Source organism: Pimephales promelas, chromosome 20, assembly GCF_988280905.1.
Source record: "Pimephales promelas chromosome 20, fPimPro1.hap1.1, whole genome shotgun sequence".
Lineage (NCBI taxonomy): Eukaryota > Metazoa > Chordata > Actinopteri > Cypriniformes > Leuciscidae > Pimephales > Pimephales promelas.
In genome coordinates, this window is record NC_142788.1 from 20,615,015 (window position 1) to 20,639,469 (window position 24,455).

Consider the following 24,455-nt stretch of genomic DNA (forward strand, 5'->3'; position numbering starts at 1 on the left):
AACTATATACACATAAAGTGCAGTGAAGCTAAATTAGTTAATCAAAAGAGTTCTTAGAACTACAGTTTCTAGTTCCTACGGTGCGAGGGCGCCAAAATCTGGGTACTTTCGCCAGTAGTTATTTGAACCATAGACATAATAAATGATAAGTGCTTTAAACTATGCGGTGCAAAAGCCCCTGGTAGCTGGTACTCTCTGACATCACAGAGTACCACAACTTCCAATAGAAAAATTCAACTGCAGTAGCCACCGTTCAACCTGAAGAGAGCAACACTCAGACGTTTTTACACCATATATTGTAGAATTAAAACACTTTAAACCCAAATGTCAAAAAAATTACTTGAATCAATGAACAGCATTAATAAAGCCACAATATTACAGATCATTAACTAAAAAAATTGTTTTAGGGTTTAGTTACCCTTTAATGACACCAATTAAGGTCCCACAACTCAGCCATGTTGTTTAATATTGTTCGCTTTTCAATTGATCCAGATCAGTCTCATTAATATTTCACACACAAAAAAAAAAAAAAAAATGCTGCCACACATGGGTAGCCAATTTCAGGAAACCTAAAGGCTAATTCATGTGCATTAAAAAAAATAATGTGCGCCGGGGAAAAAAAAGAGCTTTTTAAAGGCAATTCACGTGCGCACAATAAAATTATATTCCCAAAATACAATTCCCAAATTCATAGATATACAACTGTGGACACGTTTGAGCTTAAGAATGATCAAATTTTCAACCTCATGTCGATTTGCGTGTTTGTTTGTTTTTTCACTCTCCTCACCTGGGTCAGTCCAAAGCCATTGTGAGGTAAAAATAACTGAAATACACCAGCGAATGAATCAGAAATTAAACAGGACATTTGTAGATACCCAACCCTGTTTTATCATCTTTAATATTTTTTTGCTTTGTTGGTGGTCAAGTAAAATTTCATGTCTGAAGCACATAAAACAGGAATTTCTTTGATTCACAAAATCAAGAATTCATTTGAAATTACTTCAATTGTCATCTGATACACACATAACCTCAGGAATTTATTTCTGTTAAGATCTGTTCCACGTACAAAAACAGATAATAAAAGGTACAAAATGAGTATTAAATATGTCTTCAAATTTACCATAGCCACTGTATATACAATATTTGTCAATATCCTGCAGACTTTTTTTTAGAAACAGTTGGAAAAAATAGTTTTCTCTTACACAAAAGAACTGAGTAATGTCAAATAAGAACAGAAAAAGATGGTGCAACTGGGTTAAACTCAGTCTGTCTATGAGATGACCAAAAATGTCAAGACTCTTCAAATAATCAAAGAGCAAATACTGATACAAATAAACTTAAGCCTGTGATGACAGAACTCAATCTCAAACCATACTGAAGTCAAACGCATTTCATCACCCCTAGAAAAAAAAATAAAAAATACAACCTTAAGACCTCTAATGGGCTTTATGCACAGCTACACTACCAGCTCCTTTGTTTCCTAATTGATTAATCCAGGTGTGCCTGAGTCACACCTGGATTAATCAGTTTGTCCAAATATGGCAGACAGCAAACAAAGGCGCTGGCAGTAGTGCAGCTGTGCATAAAGCCAACTGAGTCTTAGTTGCTTATTTAAAATAAAATGAACTTAACAGTTAAATACCTCAAGTTTCTATATAAAACAGGTATCAAATGTCACAAATTTTAAGTAAACTGCTGTAAAATTATTACAAAACCACTGAGTGAGTCTGTGATTGTCATTTCCAGCTGTTTTACTAGTACTAGAGTGAAAAGATATCAGCTTAAAACTTTTTGACTTCAGGTGATTTGAGATCAAGCACACTCTCTGCCAAATAACAGAAACAAATCATTTGAATTCATCTAAAGACAGGCCTTATTATTGACAGTAACTGGTAGAACAAGAAAAATATTGAAAATATGAAAATAACATCCTTCCAGAGTCAAACAACATTAGCTGGCTAAGCAAAAGTATGTCAAGTTATAGGAACTATAAAAATCCACTGCCCTGACTCTTGAAGGCTGAGACTGTGTCCTTTAGGTGCATGAGGATTTCCCTTGTTTCGTTTAGACAGCATAGAAAGAGCAGTGATTGAGGGCATCCCATATTTGTCTCGGGGTTCCTGAAGTGCACAGGTGCCCTCATATCCATAGGACACATCAAAATAATGTTCTGTACACACACACAAACACAAATAGTGTCCAATCACAAGAGTTTCTGTTTCAGGATCTCCCATACCATTCGTCTTCTGAAATAGGGCATGTGTTTCTGTTTAAAAAAAAAGAACGAAATGTCAATATACACGTGTGACCGACCAATAACATATTTAGAACTCTATGCAAATTATGCTCACCTGTGTGAATGTGATTGGTCGGTCTTTGGTGATGTATTCAGCATATTTGCATGTGAACATTCCGCAGTCACTTCCATTCATTTGCTGAGGGATCTCCTGAGCATTCAGTGAAATACATCTTTCAGACGATCGTATATGTTTTTTTGCGTCAATTTTAAACAATAGAAGCCCTAAATTACGTTGATGTTCTGAAACTCACATTGCGCCTTTTACTCTTTAGAGTCCATTCTGAGGTATCCAAGTTCTGCCCTTTCTTGTCTTCACTTTCTTGTTTCAGATATTTTCTGAAATACAGAGGCACAGTTAAACACGCCTTTGACAGTGTCTAGACATGCATAATTCATTGTTTATTTTCTTAATGGGATTTATTTAGAAATGAGACTTCTTGCAGTCCTGTTTCATCATCTAATCCTCAGGCAGCACTCACAATAAAATCCTGCAGGCTTCGTCATTGTTTCCTCCCATGGAATCAAAGTAAGTGATGCTCTTCTTACGAAGGTCCACCACCTATTAAAAAGGAAGAAATGAGAACAATTAAAAACAATCCCAAAAGACTTCACAGTAAATAGTCAGTTCATATATTAAAAGGGGTCCCACTATGCTTTTTCAACTTTTTAGTGTGTAATGTTGCTGTTCGAGCATAAAAAAAGATCAAGGTTACAAAGCTCAAAGTCCACTCCAAAGGGAGATATTTTGTTTAACAGAATCCACTTTCCAAGAACTACAACGAACGACTCGTTTCGGCTACAAAGTGTTTTTTCGTGATTTTATGAAGTCACAATGTAACACATTTAAATAGTCTCCACCGACAGAATAGGCGAAAAGGGGACGAGGCCTGGCTGAGCTGCATTAGAGAAGAATGTGTCAGAGACACGGTTTTTTACATCCTGTTTCCAAAACTCATTGTCTGACCTTCCAAAGGCTGACAAACTTGATGGTTAGAATTTATTTTAAACACTGTTCCTGAAAACTAAAATCACAATGTGTGCTACACATTTTACAAGAACAGCTTCCAGAACCTAATTGCGCTTTTCCACTGTTGGTTCGACTCTCTTCGCTTTCCCACTGAGTGATACGACTCGGCTCATCATGGCACGGCTCGGTTCGCTTTAGCTCGGTTTGCTTTTCCACTGCAGTTAGTACCGCTTCAAAGTGTGTGGGATTATAGTCTGACCGTTATAGTTTATTCGCTTCTCAGTGACCAAAGAGCACTTCTTGCACTTTGTCCACAATTCAGATATTTCTTTTTTGGAAGTTTTCTTTCTTTCTTTTTTCTTCAAGCAAGTAGTTTTAGCGGTGGCTGTTACTGGCTATTTAAATCTAGCGGGTTAAATGGTGTATAACTTTGTATGTAAGTACATACACAACAAAAAAAATCAAGACTTCACAAAAGGGCATAATAGGGCCGCTTTAAACTCATTGAAATGTATTACAATACTATTCTGATAAACTAGTCAATGTCAGGAAAGAAATCAGTCCAAATGCAATGCATCTTCCATGCTCAAGTCCTCAGTGTGACCCTGGTGCTGGTTAGCTACTTACAGACAAGCACCAGTGTACCCCCAGGTGGACAGGCACCAGAATGATGTCTACAGAAAAGATGTCCACTTTCTTAGTCCAGCGGCGGACAGCAGAGTAACCGGAGCTACGCAGCTTGGGATAGAAAAAGGTGTTGAAGGTGTACGCGGAGGGCAGGTCGGGCTGTTTACTGCGCTCCACAAGCATGTTCATGTAGAAATTAATAACCTGAAAAGGAGAAAATATATTAGGCACAAATCTTGAGACATTTTCAGACACTCAAAAACTCATAGGTTTTGATAATTACGTAAAGACTTTTCAGAATCCATTTTAAAATACTACTGGAATTTACTACTAGACTTGTACAGAAACCTGAAAGATGTAGTAAAGCTCTGACCTCATCATTGAGCCAGTTGAGGTGGTTGAGGGTCTGCAGATCCTTCCTGGTGATGGTGAGGCGGAAGCCCTCGCTGAGAACCTCATCTTGACTGCCGCCTCTCAGAGCTCTGCTAACCTCCTTCTCCATGTCCTGTGAACATCACAAGCAGGAAACACACCACTCAAGAACATTCCTGCACTGCACACTTTCCCAAAATAGGGTTTGTGAGTTGATGAAAAGCAGTAAGTTGAGTTGTGAGTTGAAAGAAAAAAAAAAAATTCAAAAAAAAAATTTTTCAAAAAAAAAAAAAAAATAGAACACATACTAAAATAAATAAATAAGTCAAACCAAATGAGAAAGATTAACCATTTTAATCTGACCATTACCTGACATCAGATAACGTAAACATGAGAATGTGATGTTAACTTATTGAAATATTAACTAATAAATATTAATCTCAGTGGGTACCGTACTAAATACTTTTGTAAACAAAAAAGTTCAGGAATCTCTGATGTAATGCATTTCAAGTCAGATGATTTAAATAACATTACAGCCTCAAACTTTGATTATTAGTCAGTTAAAAAAAACTGATAAACTGTCATGATCAAACATCTGAGATTAATCACACAGAATCATCTGACAAAGTTTTAGAATTATGAAAAATTGAATATAGCTATTATTATTGCATAATAATTATAAATTACACAAAGAAAAAATAATTTTGAACTCTGGCTAACTACGGATAGCCAGTTTAAAAAAATATGAAAAAGTCTTTTAAATTCTATGTAATATTTACTACAGCACTAACCAAATTGCATGCAAATGTGTGACGCTGACAATGTGAACATTGTGCACAAGATCAAGACACTGCTCTAATACCAAAACAAGTTTATCTTTGGAACATTTAAAATCATGCAGAATAACATTTTGGAGAAAGACAAACGCCTAATAGTCTCGGACCTTGGACAAGTCATTTCAACAGAAACTGATGACCTTGAAGGGAAAGCACCCAATGTTTCACCCAAACATTGAAAATGCTGTTATCATTTCAAACCTATAGGACTTCTGTATAACATAAGAGGAGAATCTGAAAAAATACAAAAAATGTTTTGCCCATACAATGGAAGCCATTGCTAACAAAAACGGTTTGGTTACAGACATCCTTCACAATATCTACATTTGGGTTCTGCAGTAGATAGTAAGGGTCTTTCACACTGGCAGTTTAGTTCAAACCCGAGTATGTTTTGCATGAAAAATTGCTAATGTGAAAGTTTTCACGCAGACCTGGGCGCGCACAGGGGTACGACTACCTGTAGCAGGTTGTGCGAGGTTGCACTGGAACTATGGCATAGAACTATGGCACACTATGGTGTTTTTATTTAAAACACTGTTACAAAAAAATGTTGACAAAAAAAAAAAAAAATATTACATGCAAATGTCCATCAAATTATGGAAAAATTCCTAGAAATATAATACTGATAGATAGATTTGAGTGGCCAGAGTGAAACCCCCTTAGTTATACAGGTTTGAAATGACATAAGGGTGAATAAATTATAAAAATGTTCAACTATCCCATTAGGAGCACTTACCTCTGTTAACTCTGGGAATTCCTGCTCCTCTTTAATAGGCTGAGGCTCTTTGATAACTGCTGCAACAGGAACCTCCTTCTCTAGAGGGACTCGAACCTTCAGCTCAACACTCGCTGGGATGGCTCGGCCCTCTCCAGAGAGACGCTGATTATACAAATGAAAGCATGAGTGGGCTTGTCATAAAATGCAGGTGTAAACTGAAGGGAAACAGACTCACCTGTCGCAGGAGCTGAGAGGCCAGAGCTTCCTGCTCTTCAATCAACCTCCGTCGTTCCCGAGCTCGAGAGTCATAGAGACTAGTCCTGAAAATAAACCCAAAGATGGCTGATATCAGAAGCTATTTACTTCCAACAAACTAAAGCAAAGAGACTTGAACATATTAGATAAAAGATGACAAGTACTCACAGTTCTTTGATCCACAGCTCAGCCTGGAAGCACGGCACACTAGAAAGAGTAGGAAGGGTTTATGTAAAGAAAAAAAACAAAAGGAGATCAAAAGGTAAACTCAAAATGTTCTCTTACCTCGAGCTCTCAGGCTTCTTGCCCTGTTGCTCCTTTACAAAAATGACTGAATCTCCATCGTAAGCTAAAGAAAGTGAAACAACACATTAAGCTAACCTTTAAGCCAGGATTACATTACAAACATGAAAAAGAATGAAATGGGACTCACCTGATGACTGTGTGTCCTGAGAGGAGGTATCCTGAAGGGCAGCTGGTGATGGAGCTGAGGGAACAGCTGGTCTTTTAGTGCTGGGCTCAAGGTCATGGGCCCATTGCTGAGGCTCTGGAATGCTGGAGGCTGCACCAGGACTGGGCAGGGCACTGGAAGCCTGACTGGACCCAGGCTGGGGGCTGGGAGGCATACTGGATAACCCGTAGGATGAAACACCAGCACCGGAGCCTGCCGGAGAGGCACATTGAAGAAAACTTCGACTGGATGACAGGAAGCTGGAGCTGAAACAAGACCAAATGTTTCACCATAAGCGAAAGAACCCATTTGAAACTAATATTAAAGGAATAGTTTGTCCAAAAATGAAAATCATTTACTCACCCATTCCAAACCCATAAAGGTTTCATTTATCTTTGAAAATATCTATCCCTCAATTAAAAGTCCACCAAAACTTTGAAGCTTCAAAATGTTCAAAAAGACATTGTAAAATGTATCCATTTGAATCGTGCCCTTTATATGGTAAAATGCATGATAAAACATGCTTTCTTAATTAGTGACAACAACCAATAAGGTTTGTTCTCGCATGCCAAGCAAGCATGTTTGAGCTTCCAAAAGAACCATTGAGGTTTGTTCTTGCATAAACCAAGCACCCACGATTGAACTTCAGTGTTTACCAAATTTGATGAGCTCAATTAAACCTGCCTAAATTAAACCTGTTTATCATATAAAACGACTCGAAGACTTAAGGATTCGCTCGATTCATTTGGATTTCTTTTACAAAGTCAAACTTTTTAATGAGTGATCGATTCGGTTGCATGCACTTTCAATGGATGGACAAAAAGGATATTAAAGACCTTTATTTGTGTTCTAAAAGTGGGTAACTGATAGCAGAATTTGTACTTTTGGGTGAACTAACCATTTAAGCAGATCAGGTTTAGACACTGACATAAAAAAACCCTTTGTACAATTATTTGACAAAGATACTTACAAATCTCGATGTGAACGAATGCTGGAGTGAGAACTTCCATCATGAAGGAAGGTCGACTGGCCACTGGACACCATGGCTAAGAGCTGCCTGTAAACCTCCTTTTCCTCCTCACGCACAGACTAAAAAAACAGATAAAAACAGTGAAAGCAAAGTCTAATTAATGCTGCCAATTTGGAAGGAAAAAAGTAAATAAAACACATAGAAAAAAATCATACCACAAATTGTTTTATTCTGATCAACCGTGCAGAGCCCTAAGGCTAATGAAGAAATTATAACAATATTTTATGCTTATGAAATATTTAGTTTATTAAACAAACCAGTATAATGATTTTCTAACCTCTTGTGCTGTACAGCGGACTCTGGTCCGGAGGTGACGGTTTGAGCTGCCATGTGAAGGACTCTGAACCACTCGAATGGGAAAGGTCTTCTCATACAGGCTGGTATAAGTGGCTTTTCCTGAACTGGTCTCCACAGATGACAGCAAGCTACAACAAAAATAAAGTCATAACCTTGCATTTATTACACTTGTTTCAAACTAGAACAATAATAGTTATCACAACAAAACATACAGTATTATTTAATTATGATTATTTCTAACAAGAATATTGACCTGTGTGGTCGATGGTACAGGGACCTGCCCAAGCGGGGAGAGGGGGATGGTTTTGGCGTGGAGGCAGCAGGTAAATTAACCGAGTGACCGTTAGCTTTGTGTGTCTCGTGGGGTGGATGGTCAATACAAACTTGTCTTCTGCTTATTTTTGATATGGTTACTGATTGTTCCATCCTTAATGAGTCTGTCAAAACAAAAAAAGATTGTATACATCAGTATATGTAATCTGCAGTAAGAAAAATAACTACCTAACAACAGAAACAAAGAGAAAATGTTTTGTTCTTACCAGATTTTGTGACAGTCTTCCACTCAACTGAACTAGATGGAGCCACAAATGTGTTGGATGATGGAGCCTCAAGTATATCACATGACTGATCCACAAACTTTAAGGAGAAAACAGAAGAGAAAACATTAAAATACATAGTAAAGATAAAATGCATTAAACAGCACAACCGCTGTTGCTCTTCTGTTATACCTGTTCTCAAGGACATCACAAATGCAAACTAAACAGATCTTGGGTAAATGAGTACCTTGTTTTCCACCCACATAGATGCTGATGCAGTAGAATTGGCTGCAGGCTCTGATGATATTCCTGCTTGAGGTGGACCCGGTGATGCTGGCAACATGTTCCCAGGGTTAGGTCTGACACTGTTCTTCACCCAACCTGCAACACTCGAACCATGGGTCTTCACTCCCTCGGCTGCATTTTTCACCGTATCCATAAAGTCTCCTAAAAACAAGCACAAAAAAAGTTACTGAATTGACGTAACTCAGTTTTTAATCATGTACTCAGAATAGTGTTACTTTAGTTACCCATTCTGAATTTCTTCACCACCCTCTCCTCCTCTTGGTCAACTGCATCTCCATCATCCAAACTATATAGAAATAATTGAGACATATGTAACAAAGTATTTAAATATGTAATACCTATTAAAATTATATGTAATTATAAATATGTATACAAAAATAAATTACAAGCATGAATTAACTAAAATTAAATATAGCCTACAAAATTCTACTCGTAATATTAACTATAATATTAACATTATAAAGTTGCGAATTTTATTGACGTTATACAAGTAACGTTATATGAATACATCGAAAATCTGTAACAGTTACATTACAAAAGAGGAAGAAAAAAAGAAAAATAATTTTGCAGGTGCTTGAGAAGCGCACGCGTTTCTGACGTCATCCTTTCAGAACAGTTGGCGCTTTAATGACCGAACCAAAACAATCTAACTTATGACTAAACACAAACATTTAAAACCTATAATTTTAGCGTAGGACCAAAAGATAATTAAAAGCACAATTCTTCTTGCACACGAAAGCAAATATCTTACAATTCGTAGAACATCATTTTTACCTGTCTATGGGTCTTTTTCTCCGTAATGTCCCATCCTGATCCAATCTCACGGAACCGGCATGAACAGCACCAGCTGGAGCTCCGTTTCGCAGACTAGCGATTCCGGTTCCGATCCATTCGTAGAACTTATTAAACATGATGAAATCCTGAAAGCCTTTATTTTAGCGGAATAAGTCCTCGGGGCTGTCAGCGCAGTCCCAAACGCGGGCTCCCCCTGCCCTTCATCCGCATGCCACTGCTAACCAGCTTTGTTAGATTAAAAGTACGTTAGCTGAATCCTTCACTTGAGCACGAATAACTTAAACCAGCCCAGATAACCCCACACCACTGAACGTTAGCCCAACCAGCTAACCAACTGCTAACGCGTGAGATTCCAGCCAGCAATAATTATATCTGTGGTTAAGCGAGCTCCAACGAGTTGTCCGCGTATTAGTATCTGCTGTGGGTAGTTTTTCCTAACTAACTCGAATTTCTCAGAAACCGTAAGAGATACTGTGAATGAGATATTGAGTAACGTTACACTAAGTTATCTTTAACGCCTCCCGCTTCTTCCTTATTTAAAAGAAGAACATGGCCGAAGCTCACATGTTAAAATCGAGCTTTTCCATTGGACGAGCGGAGCGGAAGAGCGTCATCAGTGCGCAGTGTTTTGAAAGAGGAATGGTTGGATCAAGTGCAAAGTGTCTCACAAGCTTTTACCTCAAAAACACCTTTATAGAGTTATTGTTTTACTCAGTGACTCCAATCTTTTGAGTTATTTAATTATTCAGTCAGTGACTCTTTCTTCAGGTTACATCGTTATGCCAGTAGGTGGCGATAAATGAGTCGTTTGTTTGTGTTTTATGAGCGAGTCATTGAATCATTCACCGAGCTGAGTCTTTTAAAATGTGATGTGAATGAGATTTCAAGACCCCTCACAATATGAGATATGTAAGCTTGTTCATTTTATAACAAGAAAGCATTGTGTTTATCTCTATTATTAATGATAACAACACGCAAATAGGAGGGATTTGGAATTTTATTTTTCAGAAACTTTTGCATAATTTACTCTGATAAAGCTTTTCTTTTTGTTATTTGCAACTGAAACATACATTGTCATTTATTGGCTCCATATTCAATATATTTGATAAAAATATACAAGTCACTGTCTCTACCGTAAAGACCACAAACAGGAAAAATTATATGTAGAACTGCATTCTGTTGAACCCAGCAACAGTGATTTTGCACTCTTTTTGTGAACACTCTGAAGCTATGTACACATCCACATTTTCTTCAAAAATAGATATTTTCTATGATAATACATTAAAATTCTGTGTAATGATGAATTATAATTTACAAGACATAGTCTAAACACAATAAATAATGCTCAACAAAGCATATCTGAGTCAAGTCATTGACTTTAAAATGGCAGTGAAAAAATCCCAATGGAAAATTTCTGACATGAAAATATAAAAGTGAATTTAAATAGAAACACTGATTATTTATTTTTTACTAAATCAGAAATCATTTGATTCATTTCGTACGTGCATTCTTCAAATCTAGCCGGCCATTCAAAAACCTTGTTAAATATTCACCTCCATATAGTTTCTCGGAATGATTTGTTGAAATGTTCTCATGCTGTGATATCACACTAGGAAATTTTTGAGTCAGACACAAAGAGGGAATAGATGGATAATTACACAATTTAACCTCAATGTGATATGCTGCTTGTGCTCATATAATGAATATTTCATGCACTTTCACAGCTAATGACGTCATATACGTTTCACAAATGTTAACACCAATGCATTTAATATGTTGAATTTTGTTTCCTATGGCACCATGTGTAAAACTAAATGGATGTTGTTAAAGTTTTACCAGTGTACACTACATATATTATGTATATCCTTTCTGCTACAGGATAAACACATGGCACATGGTAAAAGCTGAGGAGAGGGGACACGGAAACACTACAAATAGGTTCATCAGTTAACATTAGGTAATGTATTAACTAACAATGAGCAATACATTTGCTACAGTATTTATTCATCTTTGTTAATGTCAGTTAATAAAAAAACAGCTGTTCATTGTTTAATGCTAGTTCACAGTGTATTAACTAATGTTAACAAATACAACCTTTGATTTTAGTAATGTATTAGTAAATGTTGAAATGAATATTAACTTAGATTAATAAATGCTATAGAAGTTTATTCATTCTTAGTTTATGTCAACTAAGTTAGTGAACTACTTTTAACTAATGAACCTTATTGAAAAGTGTTACCGGAAACACAACAACGTGCACTGAAGATCCACATCATGCTTGAGAAGATAGGATCAGTCAGACCAGAGGGACAAAAGACACTCAAACAGCAGGTTAAATAGCACTTTCACTGCCGTTCAGGAGTACCAAACAACTGGAGAAAGAAAGAGAAGATGTAAACAATGTCCAGATATATGCTGAGGGTGGCAAAGATGTATTCTTCAGGACTTATGGTGTATCGCTTGCTTCCCATCAGCATCTGTGTGTCAAATGCCAGGAACTAAAAGACAAAAGGATGAAAATGATTAATGACAATAAATAGCAACAAACAACAGAGATAATGCTGCGTGCGGTCTGGTTTATTTTGCAATAATGATATGCTGACTGTACATTATCATGCTTTTTACATGGCTACGCACCAATAAATAAATAAATTAACATTTAATATTGAAATAAATGTATAATTATGTACCATGCAAAACAGTATTGCTCCCAAGACAGCATACACAGCGTGCAACCATGGAACCTAAAGGAGAGAGAAGCATTTGTCAAAGTACATTCTCGTTTCGGTGAATATTAAAGTCTACAAAATCAATCGATCATCGGTACTCACATATCCAAAGGGCAGGATGAATGCCAGGACAATTCCACAAATAAACACTACTGTACAAAAGACTACCAGCACACCTTGGTATGAAGTAATATCAATCTGTAAAATCACAAAAATTTGTTTGATCTAAATAAATACAATCCAGATTACAGTTAAAATGGAAATATTTGTTGCTTCAAAAATACTAACCTTAGTTTGGAAGCTAAAGATGGTAATAGCAAGACAGACCAAGACAGTAATACCCAGGCAGATGATGACAGATTTAGTATTGTAGTAGCTAGAGATATAGAGCCAAAAGGGGAGATTTTAATCAGAAATAAACCAATAAAAGATTTCACCTTCATGCACAAAGATTTCACCTTAATTAATCTTATGACATACAAGCAGTGATGACATATTGTACAAGTAAATATGAATATGCAACCATGAATGCAGGCAGCAAAAAAGATATGATATACTTATAACTTGAGACTGTACCTGGACAGCATTCCTGTCATGTAAGAAAGAGACAGAGTCTAGAGTAGGAGAGAAGAGATTACATGTTTAAATAGGGGAACACCTTCTTTTAAATGTGACAACAGGCTTGTTCTTGAGCAGTACTGGTACTTCTAGTCCAGCACTTGCACTGACTAGTAGATATAATGACCAAAGACTGGTTAGTACAGTTGTTCTGGTTGTTTTAATACTCACAAAGATCATGAGCAGAATCAGATTCCATGGGAACTGCCTCCTGTAAATTAAAAAAATGTTGAATGGAAATTATTCATTAAATATGAAATATTTTATTTTGCATGAATAATATCCATCTATCTATAGACTACAAATACACTCACCTGGGTCCACGGCAGCAGGACAGGGTCAGATATGTGACAAAAAACACTGCACTATTGAGAGAAAAAAAAAAGACAATTAAGACAGTATACATCACAAACACATAAAACACACATTTAAATAGTACCTTACACTAGCACTGAACTGTCTAGACACCAACAGAATTTTAAGATTTACTGTACATTTTAAAACATCAACTTGAAAGTAATGATTTTTACTTACTATGATGCCCAGTACCAGCCAGGGTTGGTCTGAACGTAATCTTTCACGGGTTTACTACAAGATAGACAAGACATGTTTGTGAATCAAGCTTAAAAAAAAGAACAATGCAGTATGAAAGTTTTAGCACACACACTCACCAGAAAACAAAAAGAGCCACAAAGGAAAATGTGACAGAGAGCTGGAGCATCAGGATGCTGTACACCTACAGGAAATATTGTTACATTAATTCACTTCATATGGTCCACAGCAGATGAGAATCACTAAACAGAAGACAATGTTACCTTGCGGATAAATATTCTCCTGATCTTTCGGTCATCCCAGCTGAATTCTGTGAGCATCTCACCATCTTCGGGATAAGCTCCACTATAACAAGGACTGCCACCTTTCAACACCAAAGCATATATTAAACATCTTGTTTCTCACAGGTATTCTTGAAAACATCCACAGTGACTGTCATGGGTGTTGAAGTGGTACCCATGCCATTGGTGTCCCCAAAGTATAGTAGTGCATAGTTACCGAAATGCAATTGCATTGACTGAATTAATCTAATTATTAGTGCAGATCAGTTTAAACAGGAAATTTACTAAAGGAAGAAAAGAAATATTACCAGTAGTTGCTTCATGGTAACTTGGAGGAGCTGAGGCCACAGGCTGAGCATCAGCGCCATTGTCTGACTTGTTTGTTACTGAAAGCTGAAAACATATTAAACTTTATTTGTTATTCTGTATGCACGCAACAACAATATGTTGGTTTTCCTTAAAAATATATATATAGATAGATAGACAAGTAGGTATTTGTTACAGAACTAGGTATTCATCCATGTATTACTCATCTGTCAGGGCAATACTTTAATCATTATGGCTGCATACATTGGTAAATAATTGCACATACAGTAATGCCATCCAATAGTATGCGCTATAGTAACTGAGAATGGAGAGACCGAGAAATGTATTCAGACATTATTTATCGATGACTGATTCACTGTAATAGGAGAGTTTACTTGGCATCACGAGACACCTTAAAAAGACGCTTTCCTCCTTAATGGCAACTGAAGAAAAAACTTGTTTACAGAAAATTAAAAACATAGTTGAAACTATAGAAATTCAAGTATAATCAGATATATGTTCAATCGGGAAAAGAACACATGGAAATAAATGTCTTGCAAACATTATTTTTTAATTCTACCTTTATCTTGTTCATGCGCAGTTGTAAAACACTGTGATATATGATAAAACAGCAGGGTTTCAGAAATGAAAAGGCGTTCCTAAAGCAAAAATATAAAAATGTATTTTAAAAGTATAAGGCACAAATCCAAAACATGACAAAGGCTTAATTTTCAGCGTCACTGGACCATCATTTAAACTGAGACAAAACCAGAACAGGGCAGAAAAACTAGCACATGAAAAAAAATGTCAGTCATCCAGACCATTGCGAAATCGCAGACCCAAAAAAAAAAACAAAAAAAAAATAGAATTCCTTGCTTTTGGTGAATAGTCAGCAATAACTGGTAAAATGGTAAAGAATAAAATGCTTACCTTTCCCTGGGTCATGGTCACAGCTTTGAATCTTATTTGGCTTACTTAAAAAAGTCTTAGTGTCTCTTTAGAGCTTTAGCCTGTATTCTCTGCACCTGTCTGGGATGCTGCACGCAGATAGTGACGATGCTGTACTGAATAAACCGCATTTCTATGACCACAGCCCCCTCCCCTCCCTCACTCGAAAAGGCACATTCTAGCACCATCCAGGTTTCAAAACACCATTGACTGAGACTTGGACTGTACCAATCATGCTGGCAGAAAAGGGGTCATCATTTTCCCCATGACGTGCATTAAACTGTGTGTGCATCAATCCCGCAACATTTGTCCAGAGAAATCCAGAATTTTCCCACACCACCCAAAACAGAGAGAAGTCTAAGAGGAATGTAGGAAACAATAAGAAATAAAATGCACGACAAAATCAAAACGTTTACTAGAATCCTCAATTCAAAGACATTTATTCATTCAAGCATCATAATGAATTAAATAATAAAAATACACCTCAGTTGAAATGGGTAGTTCAATGACATGTCTGCGCTTGCTTTCTTTGAAATACTGATGTAGCCTATTACAACACACATTATTACAATGATAATCACCAATATATTTTAATTGATGATGACAAATGGATGTGCCCTCATAAACCAGTGTTCCATCATTTGTATGTTAGAATGTTTGAAAATTTACATCTAATTTTCAATGTTCCTCAAACATGCAAAAGATAGTTATAACCAGATAAATAGTACATTCAAGTCTTCCTGGGAAGTTCGCAAGCCTACGAGTTGGGAAGTCGTGTTTACGACGTGGTGCTTTCAAGTCACAACTAGGCCTACACAAAATACATCTAGGTTTTAAAACTCTTTTTCTAAAATAAAACACAATGAATGTGCTTCAGGTTTATTATACAGTTCAATGTTTTTAATTAATCGATGAAGTCAATTAATTAAAAACTCGTTTTAATATTAAGCCTATATTATTGTTATATTCAAATGCGATTATATTTTGTGCAGACAGTTAGCTTATTTTGTTGTAAATAAATAAAACTGACTGACAATGTCACTAAAATAACATTCCACAAATTCCACCACGTTTCTCAGACACGCCCCCAACTGGTAAAGCTCGGGACAAATCCCGAGCTTCCCACTCGTATTTACGACATTGTACGTAAATACGACCTTTCCGAAATGACTTAAGGAACCCTTAATGTAAAAGTATCACTTAAACAACAAATCCAGTCCCCAGATAGTGTTATTCCAAAACAGTACATTTGAAATCGTTTTAGGTTTCAAGAACACATCTATCATCTTGTAAACTGATCAGACTTTTGACATTCATATGAGGAATGACAACAACTGCAAATAACGAATCTAACAGTGGCACACGAATGAACAGTTTGGCCTTCAAGCAGAACACATGAAATGGTCCTATTAAAACACAATGCAAGTATATAACAAACGCATTCTGAAGCAACTCTCTGGCTTCCAAAAACGAAACAAAAAAATTAATTAACACAAAATTGTTAAAAATATTAATTTCAAGGGACAAAGTCTTTACTGTTAAAAAAGGCAGCTCAGATGAAGATTGCAGATTGATTACAGGAGGCAAGGTTAGCAGCAGACTAATGTATAATCTACATTTACTGTCAGGTGTTCTATTCCAGCTTTGTATAAAGCCACACAACTTTTGAAGGCAACAATAAGGTTCAGATGTGACTTCTCAGATTACAGATTGTCATTTTGGGAACACCAGCTGCCTTCTGCTCCACATGGATGGCTAACCCATCATAGATCTCACATAACATAAACAGTGCAGATATGTGAAGCTTGTTGTAGTGCTCTTGTTCTATTTATTTCTCACACTAAGCATGTTGTTTCTGCTGTGGAGGAAGACCTGGAGAAATAGGAAATGGGTACCAAACAACGTAGGTCACGTACCAACCTAATATCCCACACAAGGTCCCTAGAATCTTGTCGATAATATCATGGAAATACACAGAAGTGCATCCGAACATCCATACCCAGATGACTACAATCGCATTAAGTGCTATATAAAGATAATCAAGGGGAGCGTTTCTGCTAACATCAGTTATGTGTAACATGGGCACCATTTCCTCCACAATCACAAGAGAAGAGTAAGTCAAGATGAAGGAGTGTCCAGATATGTCAAATCCATCCCAGATGAATCCAGCCTCCCTGCATGCCGCCTTTGTGGTAATGTCACCACCAAGGGTGCCTTGCATGTTTTCTGGCTCTTTACATGAACCTGTAACTTCTTCAATGTAGAAAAAAGTCTCAGTGCAGGTGTACCAAATGAGAGTTGCTACCAGTAGTGATGTAAGCCGCCTCAACACAAATCTGTGGCTTTTGTTGTAAGAGTTGGAGTAAAGGATGAATGGCAGAAGCAAAACAATAGTCCAACCCCAAGAAACTTTCACAAAATATCTGAAAGTAAAAAAAGTTAAGCAAAAAAGATTAAATGACTTTGAGCCAAACATCAATGTCATTTTAAGTTGTCAATGTCAAGCGTTGCTTTTATTATCGTATATATTGCTTTATATGCATATTAGTATTATTTTCTAAAAACGAAACACATTTCTAATAAAAATATTTCGTTTTACAGTGTTTTAATGAGTTCTAGCTGGGTAAGGGAGGTAGTATCCTAGACTTGTACTCACAGATTTAAAACATTCCTACTGCTACTGAAGTAGCTCTCCGGCACGAGGTCCATCATTTTCAAAACTGATCCCGTAAACGAGATACAAAAGAACAAGTGCGGTAAATAAGCACGGGTACATGGCTGTCTCCAGAAACAAGCCAAACTGTTCACTAAGCTGCCTACAGCAGCCATGTTGTTCTATGCTGTGTGTGCTTGAATCAGCCTTGAATGCGGAAACAAAACCCGAAATCCTACGAATCCTACTATGGTTACGGTTTGCTAATTAATATTCATGAGCAAGCGTTCACCATTGGATAACTACCTAGAAACGTCCCCATAACTTAATTATTATTCAAGAGTCAGACGTCTGCCATTGGAAGGTTACCAAATACGTCAGAGCTATTTGATTAATATACATTAGTGAACCGGTTGCTGTAATTTCGCAATCTAGAATCGGGTGAGTTTAGCATGCCATGGTAATAAAAAAATAATAATAATTAAAAAAAATCACGAACTCACAGTACTAAATAATTCATACATTTCCTCAACCAGAACAGACGTTGTTTAAATGTGAGTTCAAAAGTTGAAAAAGCTATTTTAAAGCATGACAAAATATAGATTCTAAAATATTTATCACCAAAGTTAGTTGTTTCACTTTTTTAATATCCACAAGTTTCCTACGCCCCATGAGGCCTTGCGTCAAAAGTGGGCGCGACTTCCGGTTGGAAGTAAACAAAGCGCGATTTGACATACTTCACACTCGTTCATTCAACAGCTGACAGTCATTCAAGTTATAGCGATCCAAACTAGCTAACGATGTGTGAACACAACCTCAACGAAATTCAAAAGGGTGAAATAACAGTACCTTTACCCTCCGCAGTAGTTGATTGGGAGTATTATAATAACATTATTAATAAACAATACTCATCAAGGCATGGTGACAGACAGTTGTGCGAGCTGACAAACAATTAAAATAAAAAATACACACTTAGTCATTGTGCTTTGGAGTTTATTCAAAAGTATAAATGAATGTCGTGCTGCTTGAATACATTAACTGGCACATTTGATATTCTGTCAACACAGGCTTTGATCCTGAGTTTAGCTGTAACATCAGTAGCGAACAGCCAAACACATGCTGATAGAGTTTATAGAACATTAAGAATTTAAACAAATGTACACAGGAAGATTCGTCGTCTTTTGGGAGGTGATGGAAACTACAGTCGTTGGCAGGATCAGAGACGAGCTCTGGCAGAATCACTCTGATTTCGTTTTCAGCTTATGTTCAAAACAATCCCGTTTAAGCCACTAAATTAGTTTAGTCCGGCTATACATACAACCGCGAACAGCACATGTTGTCCCTGAGCTCCGTAACGACATCTCTCATAAAGATTTGCGTCTTTAAATAGTAAAATAATTCTCCGAAAAACAGCTAACGTTAGCCTCTTCGCTAACTAACACACAAAATACCATTGGAATGCTACTTCCGCCGCGTCACCGGAAGTTTCACCCACTTTATTTTTTACAGGAGCGCCCCTCGGAAACTTGCAATAGGGTCTGGCTGCAGAATACGGGGCGAGTGGAGCTCCACTCAAAGGCGGAAGTACGTCACCTCCACTGCGCCGGAGCGTATATATATACGTCATCTCCACTGCGAATCTAAGCCCAACTTTAATCTTTTTGTGTTGATTTAAAATTATTTTATGACTCTTCTTTTCTAAGAAAGCTGCTAAAACTACTTTGTTGCTTAAAGAAATTATGGTTTCTTTGTAAATCACCTCCTGAATTTATGTGCTTGTTTCGTGATCTTTTTTTTGTTTTTATTTTATCTATTTTTGTACTTGATATATCCCCTGGGATTTGTGTTCAATAAAATAAAAATAAAAAATCTACTGCGACCGAGCGCATATGTTTATGTATATATATACATGTGTGTGTGTGTATATATATATATATATATATATATATATTAACCGAGCGCATATATACGTGACCTCGCCCTAATCTTCACACACAATATCAGAGGAGTATACTAAACTTTTACGGTTTATGACTTTTAAATATAATATTATAGTAAAAATAATTTCAGAATTTTCTATTTAAAGCTAAATAACATGTATAAAACAACCAATGTAAAATAATGAAGAATAATTTCCACAATTCAGTTTTAATTGTTTTTATGTAAAAAAAAAAAATCAAATAATCCTAAATTTTTACAACACAATAACTGCAAGGGACCATACTGTAAAAAAAAAAAAAATACAAATATGAAAAAAGTAATTATTTAGAATTTTGTATTCAAAGCAAAATAACGTGCAAATCAACCACAGTAAAATAATGAAGAATAATTTCCAGTTAATTGAATTGATTAAATATATATATATATATTGACAACACACCTGAATTATGAGAGTGTGTGGTGTGCATGCGTGTGTGTTGCGGTGTGTGTTGTGGTGTCCGTGAGCGGGGAGTGCATGTGGGGTGTGTGATGTGAGTGTGTGGAGCATGTGGGGTGCATGGTGGGGTGTGAGGTGTTGGGTGTGCTTGTGTGTGTGAGGGGTGCGTGCGGGGTGTGTGGTGTGCGTGCGGGGTGTGTTGCAGTGTGCGTGTGTGGTGTGGGTGTGCATGCGGGGTGTGTGATGTGAGTGTGTGGAGCATGTGGGGTGTGCATGGAGGGGTGTGTGTGGTGTTGGGTGTGTGGTGTTGGGTGTGTGGTGTGCGAGTTTGTGTGTTTCTGTGTATGTCTGTATAGTAAGTTAGGTAAAATATCTTAATTTGTGTTCTGAAGATGAACTTACAGGTGTGGAACAAAAAGAGAGTAATTAAGGACCGAATTTTAATTTTGTGGTAAACTAACCCTTTAAGACTGTTAAGTAACAGTCAAAAGTATGATTCATAGAAATTGCCTTCCTTTCATGTTGACAAATGATACAATGTTTTCTCTGCAACCACCACACCTTAGACCTCGTTGACATGAGATGTGTTGCCATGAGGGCTTCCAGTACTTCTTGGTGATGACACAACTGAGTTCTACAAAGCATGCTTTGTAAGTATTATTAATGCATTTTTACTGTCATAGGTTTATTATAATATTTTCAGCTGGAAATATGTAAACCTTACTGTGCATTTATGTTAGTAAGAACAATAAAAAAAGCACCAAAAACAATTATATTGTTAACAGTTATATTTGACTGTGAATGAAATGTGTCATTTCACACAAGTGTATATATTTGACTTATATATTCATGTGAATGAAATGAATGTCAGTGAGGAGGAAGTTTTAATTTTAAATCATTCAGGAGAAATGTAATGTCATGACACCTTTGAAACACTAAAATACAATTAAGGTTAATCTCATAATGTTTTAGTTTAATCAGTAATTCATGTCATATGCAAAGACTTGTATACAAAAGAAAAACAAACTTAATGTTTAAATTTAACTGAATTCCTGGATACACCTGTGTACATAATTCTCAAAAAAAAAAATATGGTTGCGTTCAACTAAACAAAAATATGTCTAATAAAATTTATATCTAGAAAAAAAACTGTACACTGCTAAAATGTATTTAGTAATCTCCAATCTCTTGTCCAGGCTTTTGATGATGGAGACTCGTACCAACATGTGCCAAAATGAAGATGTGGTTCTGCAACCCCTGTCCATCCATCTCTCCCCTCCAAGATGATTCCTCATCATTTGATGAGGATGGGTGATGTAATGGACAATTTAGACAACATACCTCAGGCCATGTTTTGAATGTGAAATCAAATAAATTGTAAGTTCCAAAAAATTATTGTTATCCTTTGTCCTTATTTGTAATGCAGGTGTATCTTTATTAAATAATTTACAGTAAATAGCTATATTTAAATTAAAGTTTTTGGTTTTGTCTACTCACAACATTCATCCCTATTGTAGGTTTCACATATATTGTCTGTGCATAACTGTAAGCCTTTTTAAGTTTAAAGTACCTAAAGTTTTAATTGCACTGCATTAAAAACTTTTAGTTCAATGAACTAAAAATTTTCAATTAAATGCATTTGAAATGTTAAGTACATTAAACTTAAAATATGTTGTTTTTTCAACAATAGAAAATTAACTTTTTTAGGGCAACGAGTTTCCATAAATTTAAGTTCAATCAACCTGTAAGGGCTTACAGTAACAATTCCAATTAGAGAGCTCTCTAATTCAATTCTTACTAGCAACAATTATAATTAGAGAGCTCTCTAATTCAGTTTTTACTAATTACAGAGCTCTTTAATTCAGTTACAGAGCTCTGCAATTATGCATATCTTTAATTCGTTTTTTTACTAGTAAAAACTGAATTAGAGAGCTCTCTAATTATAATTGTTACTAGTAACAATTCAATTGTAGAGCTCTCTAATTGAATTGTTACTAGTAAAAATGCAATTCCGACGAGTAAGGCTGGGTACAATTTAAGCTAAAACGGCTTGCCATACAAAATGGAGATTTGCGTTCGTGCATCTCTTAACTAAAAAAATGTCAAACATTTAAATTAACAAGCAATCAATACAATACTCACATCTGCACACTGTACAAACATTATATTTATAAAAATCGTTAGAATTAATACCTGAAAAGAAGGGGAGAAAATCGCTGATGTCTCCCATAGCGAATGTATGGAATGTTAAAACCCCGCGAATTTACTCCGCCCCGCCCCCGCGAAGTGGAGGTGACGTATTTCCTGTTTGAGAGTGGAGCTCCAGTCGCCCACAGTCTGCAGCCAGACCCTCCTCGAAACTTGTGGATAATGTGTCTTTCAAGAAGGGATTTAGTAGTTTTTTTCAACATGGGTTTTACTGTCTGTCCAATAGGTGGCACTATAATAAAATCACGAAAAACCTTGAGACTCATTTTTGGCATGATTTATACATTTATTCAAGCACCGTGGAAAGTTCCACAGGCTTGCCCTTTTTGCACTTTTTATTGACAAGTCTGTACTTATTCAGGGGCAGAGTTTCCAAGCATGTGTGCCAGTTGGCTATGTTGTCTCTCAATTCTGCCCACCTCCACATTGTGCCAGACAGAACAGTCTGACAGGATGTTAAATGCTGGTGTTTTAAAATTGATTGCCATGGATTTAAAAATCATTTGGACATCTCTATAACAGTTAGCTACAATTGGAAGCCATACAGGTCCATTTGGACCCTTATTTGAATAACTAAATCCAGTTTGGACACCTGGATGCAGTCATGAATCATCAAAAGAAGGAGGCTATGTCATCTTGGAAACATCTGTTAGCTGAATGGACCTAAAACATTGACATCCACATTTTCACATGCAGATCGAAACCACATTCTTTTTATTTTTATACTCATTTTAGATGTATTTTTACATAGACATAATAAACCAGCCAGCTGAATAGCTCTGATTTAAACATAAAAAAAAAACTCGTAAATATAATTTTTATACTCTAGATTAGAAAGTAATGAAAGTATTTTCACAAGATTTCATTTATTTACATCAGATAAAGTAGCCTACATTTCATATTTTTTTATTTACGTTACCCACGGCCACTGATAAAACCCTTTAGACACCACACTTTAAGTGTCTGGACAAGATGATGTATTAGTGGAAATGGGATTGTCTAGAGGTGTTTGACCCACTTCTCACAGAAGAGGGCCTCAATGAGTTATGGTTTTGTCTCTTCCTCAGAGCATTCCTGACAGTAAATCTGAAATGTTACAGCTTGACATGAGTACATCATGTGTGCTTCATGTGTGTGTGTGTGTGTGTGTGTGTGTGTGTGTGTGTGTGTGTGTGTGTGTGTGTGTGTGTGTGTGTGTGTGTGTCCATGCAATGAAAATCAACGAGGTCCAAACATGTTGTTTTGGACCCCTTTGATTTTCATTGTATGGAAAGAAACATTCTTCAGACTTATCAGAGGAACATAATTTATGTACAAGTAAATGATGACAGAATTTTCATTTTTGGGACTTTTATTTGAAGACAAAATGATTCTATCTATAACTGAAGAATATGGGTAATATTCAGTTAAAGTGAATTATTCATGTTAATTTATTTAGAGATTCGTATGTTTTAATTTTATCAGTGTTGTTCCACATGATGTAAGGCCTACTGTTATAATATTTTACTGTGTGATTTTTTTTAATTAAATGCAGACTTTCCAGCTAAACTGTAGCAAATTGTTAGCCTGGATGCCAGCCCGAACAACATTTTTTGGTCGGGAAGTTCTGACAAGAATATGAGTATGACGAAGTCAGGCTAGCAAATTGTGCTATAGCACCAGGATCTTGTTTTTTTTTTCTTCATAACATTTTTCAAAATGTTTTCTTATGTGTTACATATATAGACAAACTAAAAGTGAATGATGAAAGAATTCTTATTTTTAGGAGAACTATTCTTTTTTTAATGATTCGAGGACAAAATAACTTGATTGATTAACTGAATTACAGTTGTTGTATTCAATCAGTTGAATAATTTGCTTATTGGTGTGAATTTAGTGATTATATTTGACTTTTATAAATATTAATCGTTCACAGATTTTACATTGGTAGAATTTTTCTGCTATGATTGTTAAACTGGTAGCAACACTGGTACCAAATGGTGCTAGCAATGCAAGGTCATTGATATGCAAATACTGAAAAAATAAGGTTTCAATCTACTTTGGATAAAAGTGTCAGCCAAATTTGATCGATTAAAAGTTAGTATCTATCTACATTTGAATAGTTAGTGTAATGAGAATATGTGTGTGTGATTCGATTCCTTTAATTCCACTAACTGTTGGTCAGACCAGACCCATTGTCTCTGTTCTCTTCAAAACAATCCATCACCATGAACAGTTACATCACTTAGCAAATTTGTTTTCAGGGCTGCCAAAACAAAGTTTAGACTGCTGAAATGACAAATGGAGCAACAGCA

At 36.2% G+C, this 24,455-nt stretch overlaps 3 protein-coding genes and 1 long non-coding RNA gene across 4 annotated transcripts; 1 reads left to right on the top strand and 3 right to left on the bottom strand.

The window, feature by feature from the left end:
• Nucleotides 1-279: 279 nt before the first annotated feature.
• On the bottom strand, nucleotides 280-10,050 carry senp1 (SUMO specific peptidase 1). The gene is made up of 18 exons (XM_039651693.2): nucleotides 9,469-10,050; nucleotides 8,919-8,980; nucleotides 8,636-8,835; nucleotides 8,392-8,488; nucleotides 8,106-8,289; nucleotides 7,833-7,980; nucleotides 7,496-7,614; nucleotides 6,508-6,791; nucleotides 6,360-6,423; nucleotides 6,243-6,281; nucleotides 6,055-6,139; nucleotides 5,838-5,981; nucleotides 4,267-4,398; nucleotides 3,894-4,097; nucleotides 2,779-2,858; nucleotides 2,551-2,635; nucleotides 2,352-2,447; nucleotides 280-2,266 (listed from the first exon to the last, which is right to left on the bottom strand). Exons 1-18 carry the CDS (start codon nucleotides 9,603-9,605, stop codon nucleotides 2,204-2,206), a joined length of 2,223 nt encoding a protein of 740 aa, XP_039507627.2. The 5' UTR covers nucleotides 9,606-10,050; the 3' UTR covers nucleotides 280-2,203.
• A 418-nt stretch (nucleotides 10,051-10,468) lies between these two features.
• Nucleotides 10,469-15,094, bottom strand: LOC120462978 (protein lifeguard 2). The gene is made up of 12 exons (XM_039651737.2): nucleotides 14,906-15,094; nucleotides 13,978-14,062; nucleotides 13,652-13,752; nucleotides 13,508-13,572; nucleotides 13,371-13,424; nucleotides 13,151-13,201; nucleotides 13,008-13,047; nucleotides 12,795-12,832; nucleotides 12,507-12,594; nucleotides 12,321-12,416; nucleotides 12,180-12,233; nucleotides 10,469-11,987 (listed from the first exon to the last, which is right to left on the bottom strand). The coding sequence occupies exons 1-12, from the start codon at nucleotides 14,918-14,920 to the stop codon at nucleotides 11,835-11,837; spliced, it is 840 nt and encodes a 279-aa protein (XP_039507671.2). The 5' UTR covers nucleotides 14,921-15,094; the 3' UTR covers nucleotides 10,469-11,834.
• Nucleotides 15,095-15,346: 252 nt separating this feature from the next.
• Nucleotides 15,347-17,792, bottom strand: fitm2 (fat storage inducing transmembrane protein 2). The gene is made up of 2 exons (XM_039651749.2): nucleotides 17,580-17,792; nucleotides 15,347-17,346 (listed from the first exon to the last, which is right to left on the bottom strand). The coding sequence occupies exons 1-2, from the start codon at nucleotides 17,750-17,752 to the stop codon at nucleotides 16,764-16,766; spliced, it is 756 nt and encodes a 251-aa protein (XP_039507683.1). The 5' UTR covers nucleotides 17,753-17,792; the 3' UTR covers nucleotides 15,347-16,763.
• Nucleotides 17,793-20,122: 2,330 nt separating this feature from the next.
• On the top strand, nucleotides 20,123-21,474 carry LOC120479542 (uncharacterized). The gene is made up of 3 exons (XR_005622942.2): nucleotides 20,123-20,404; nucleotides 20,520-20,603; nucleotides 21,150-21,474. It is a non-coding gene; the product is annotated as an uncharacterized LOC120479542 (long non-coding RNA).
• Nucleotides 21,475-24,455: the final 2,981 nt, after the last annotated feature.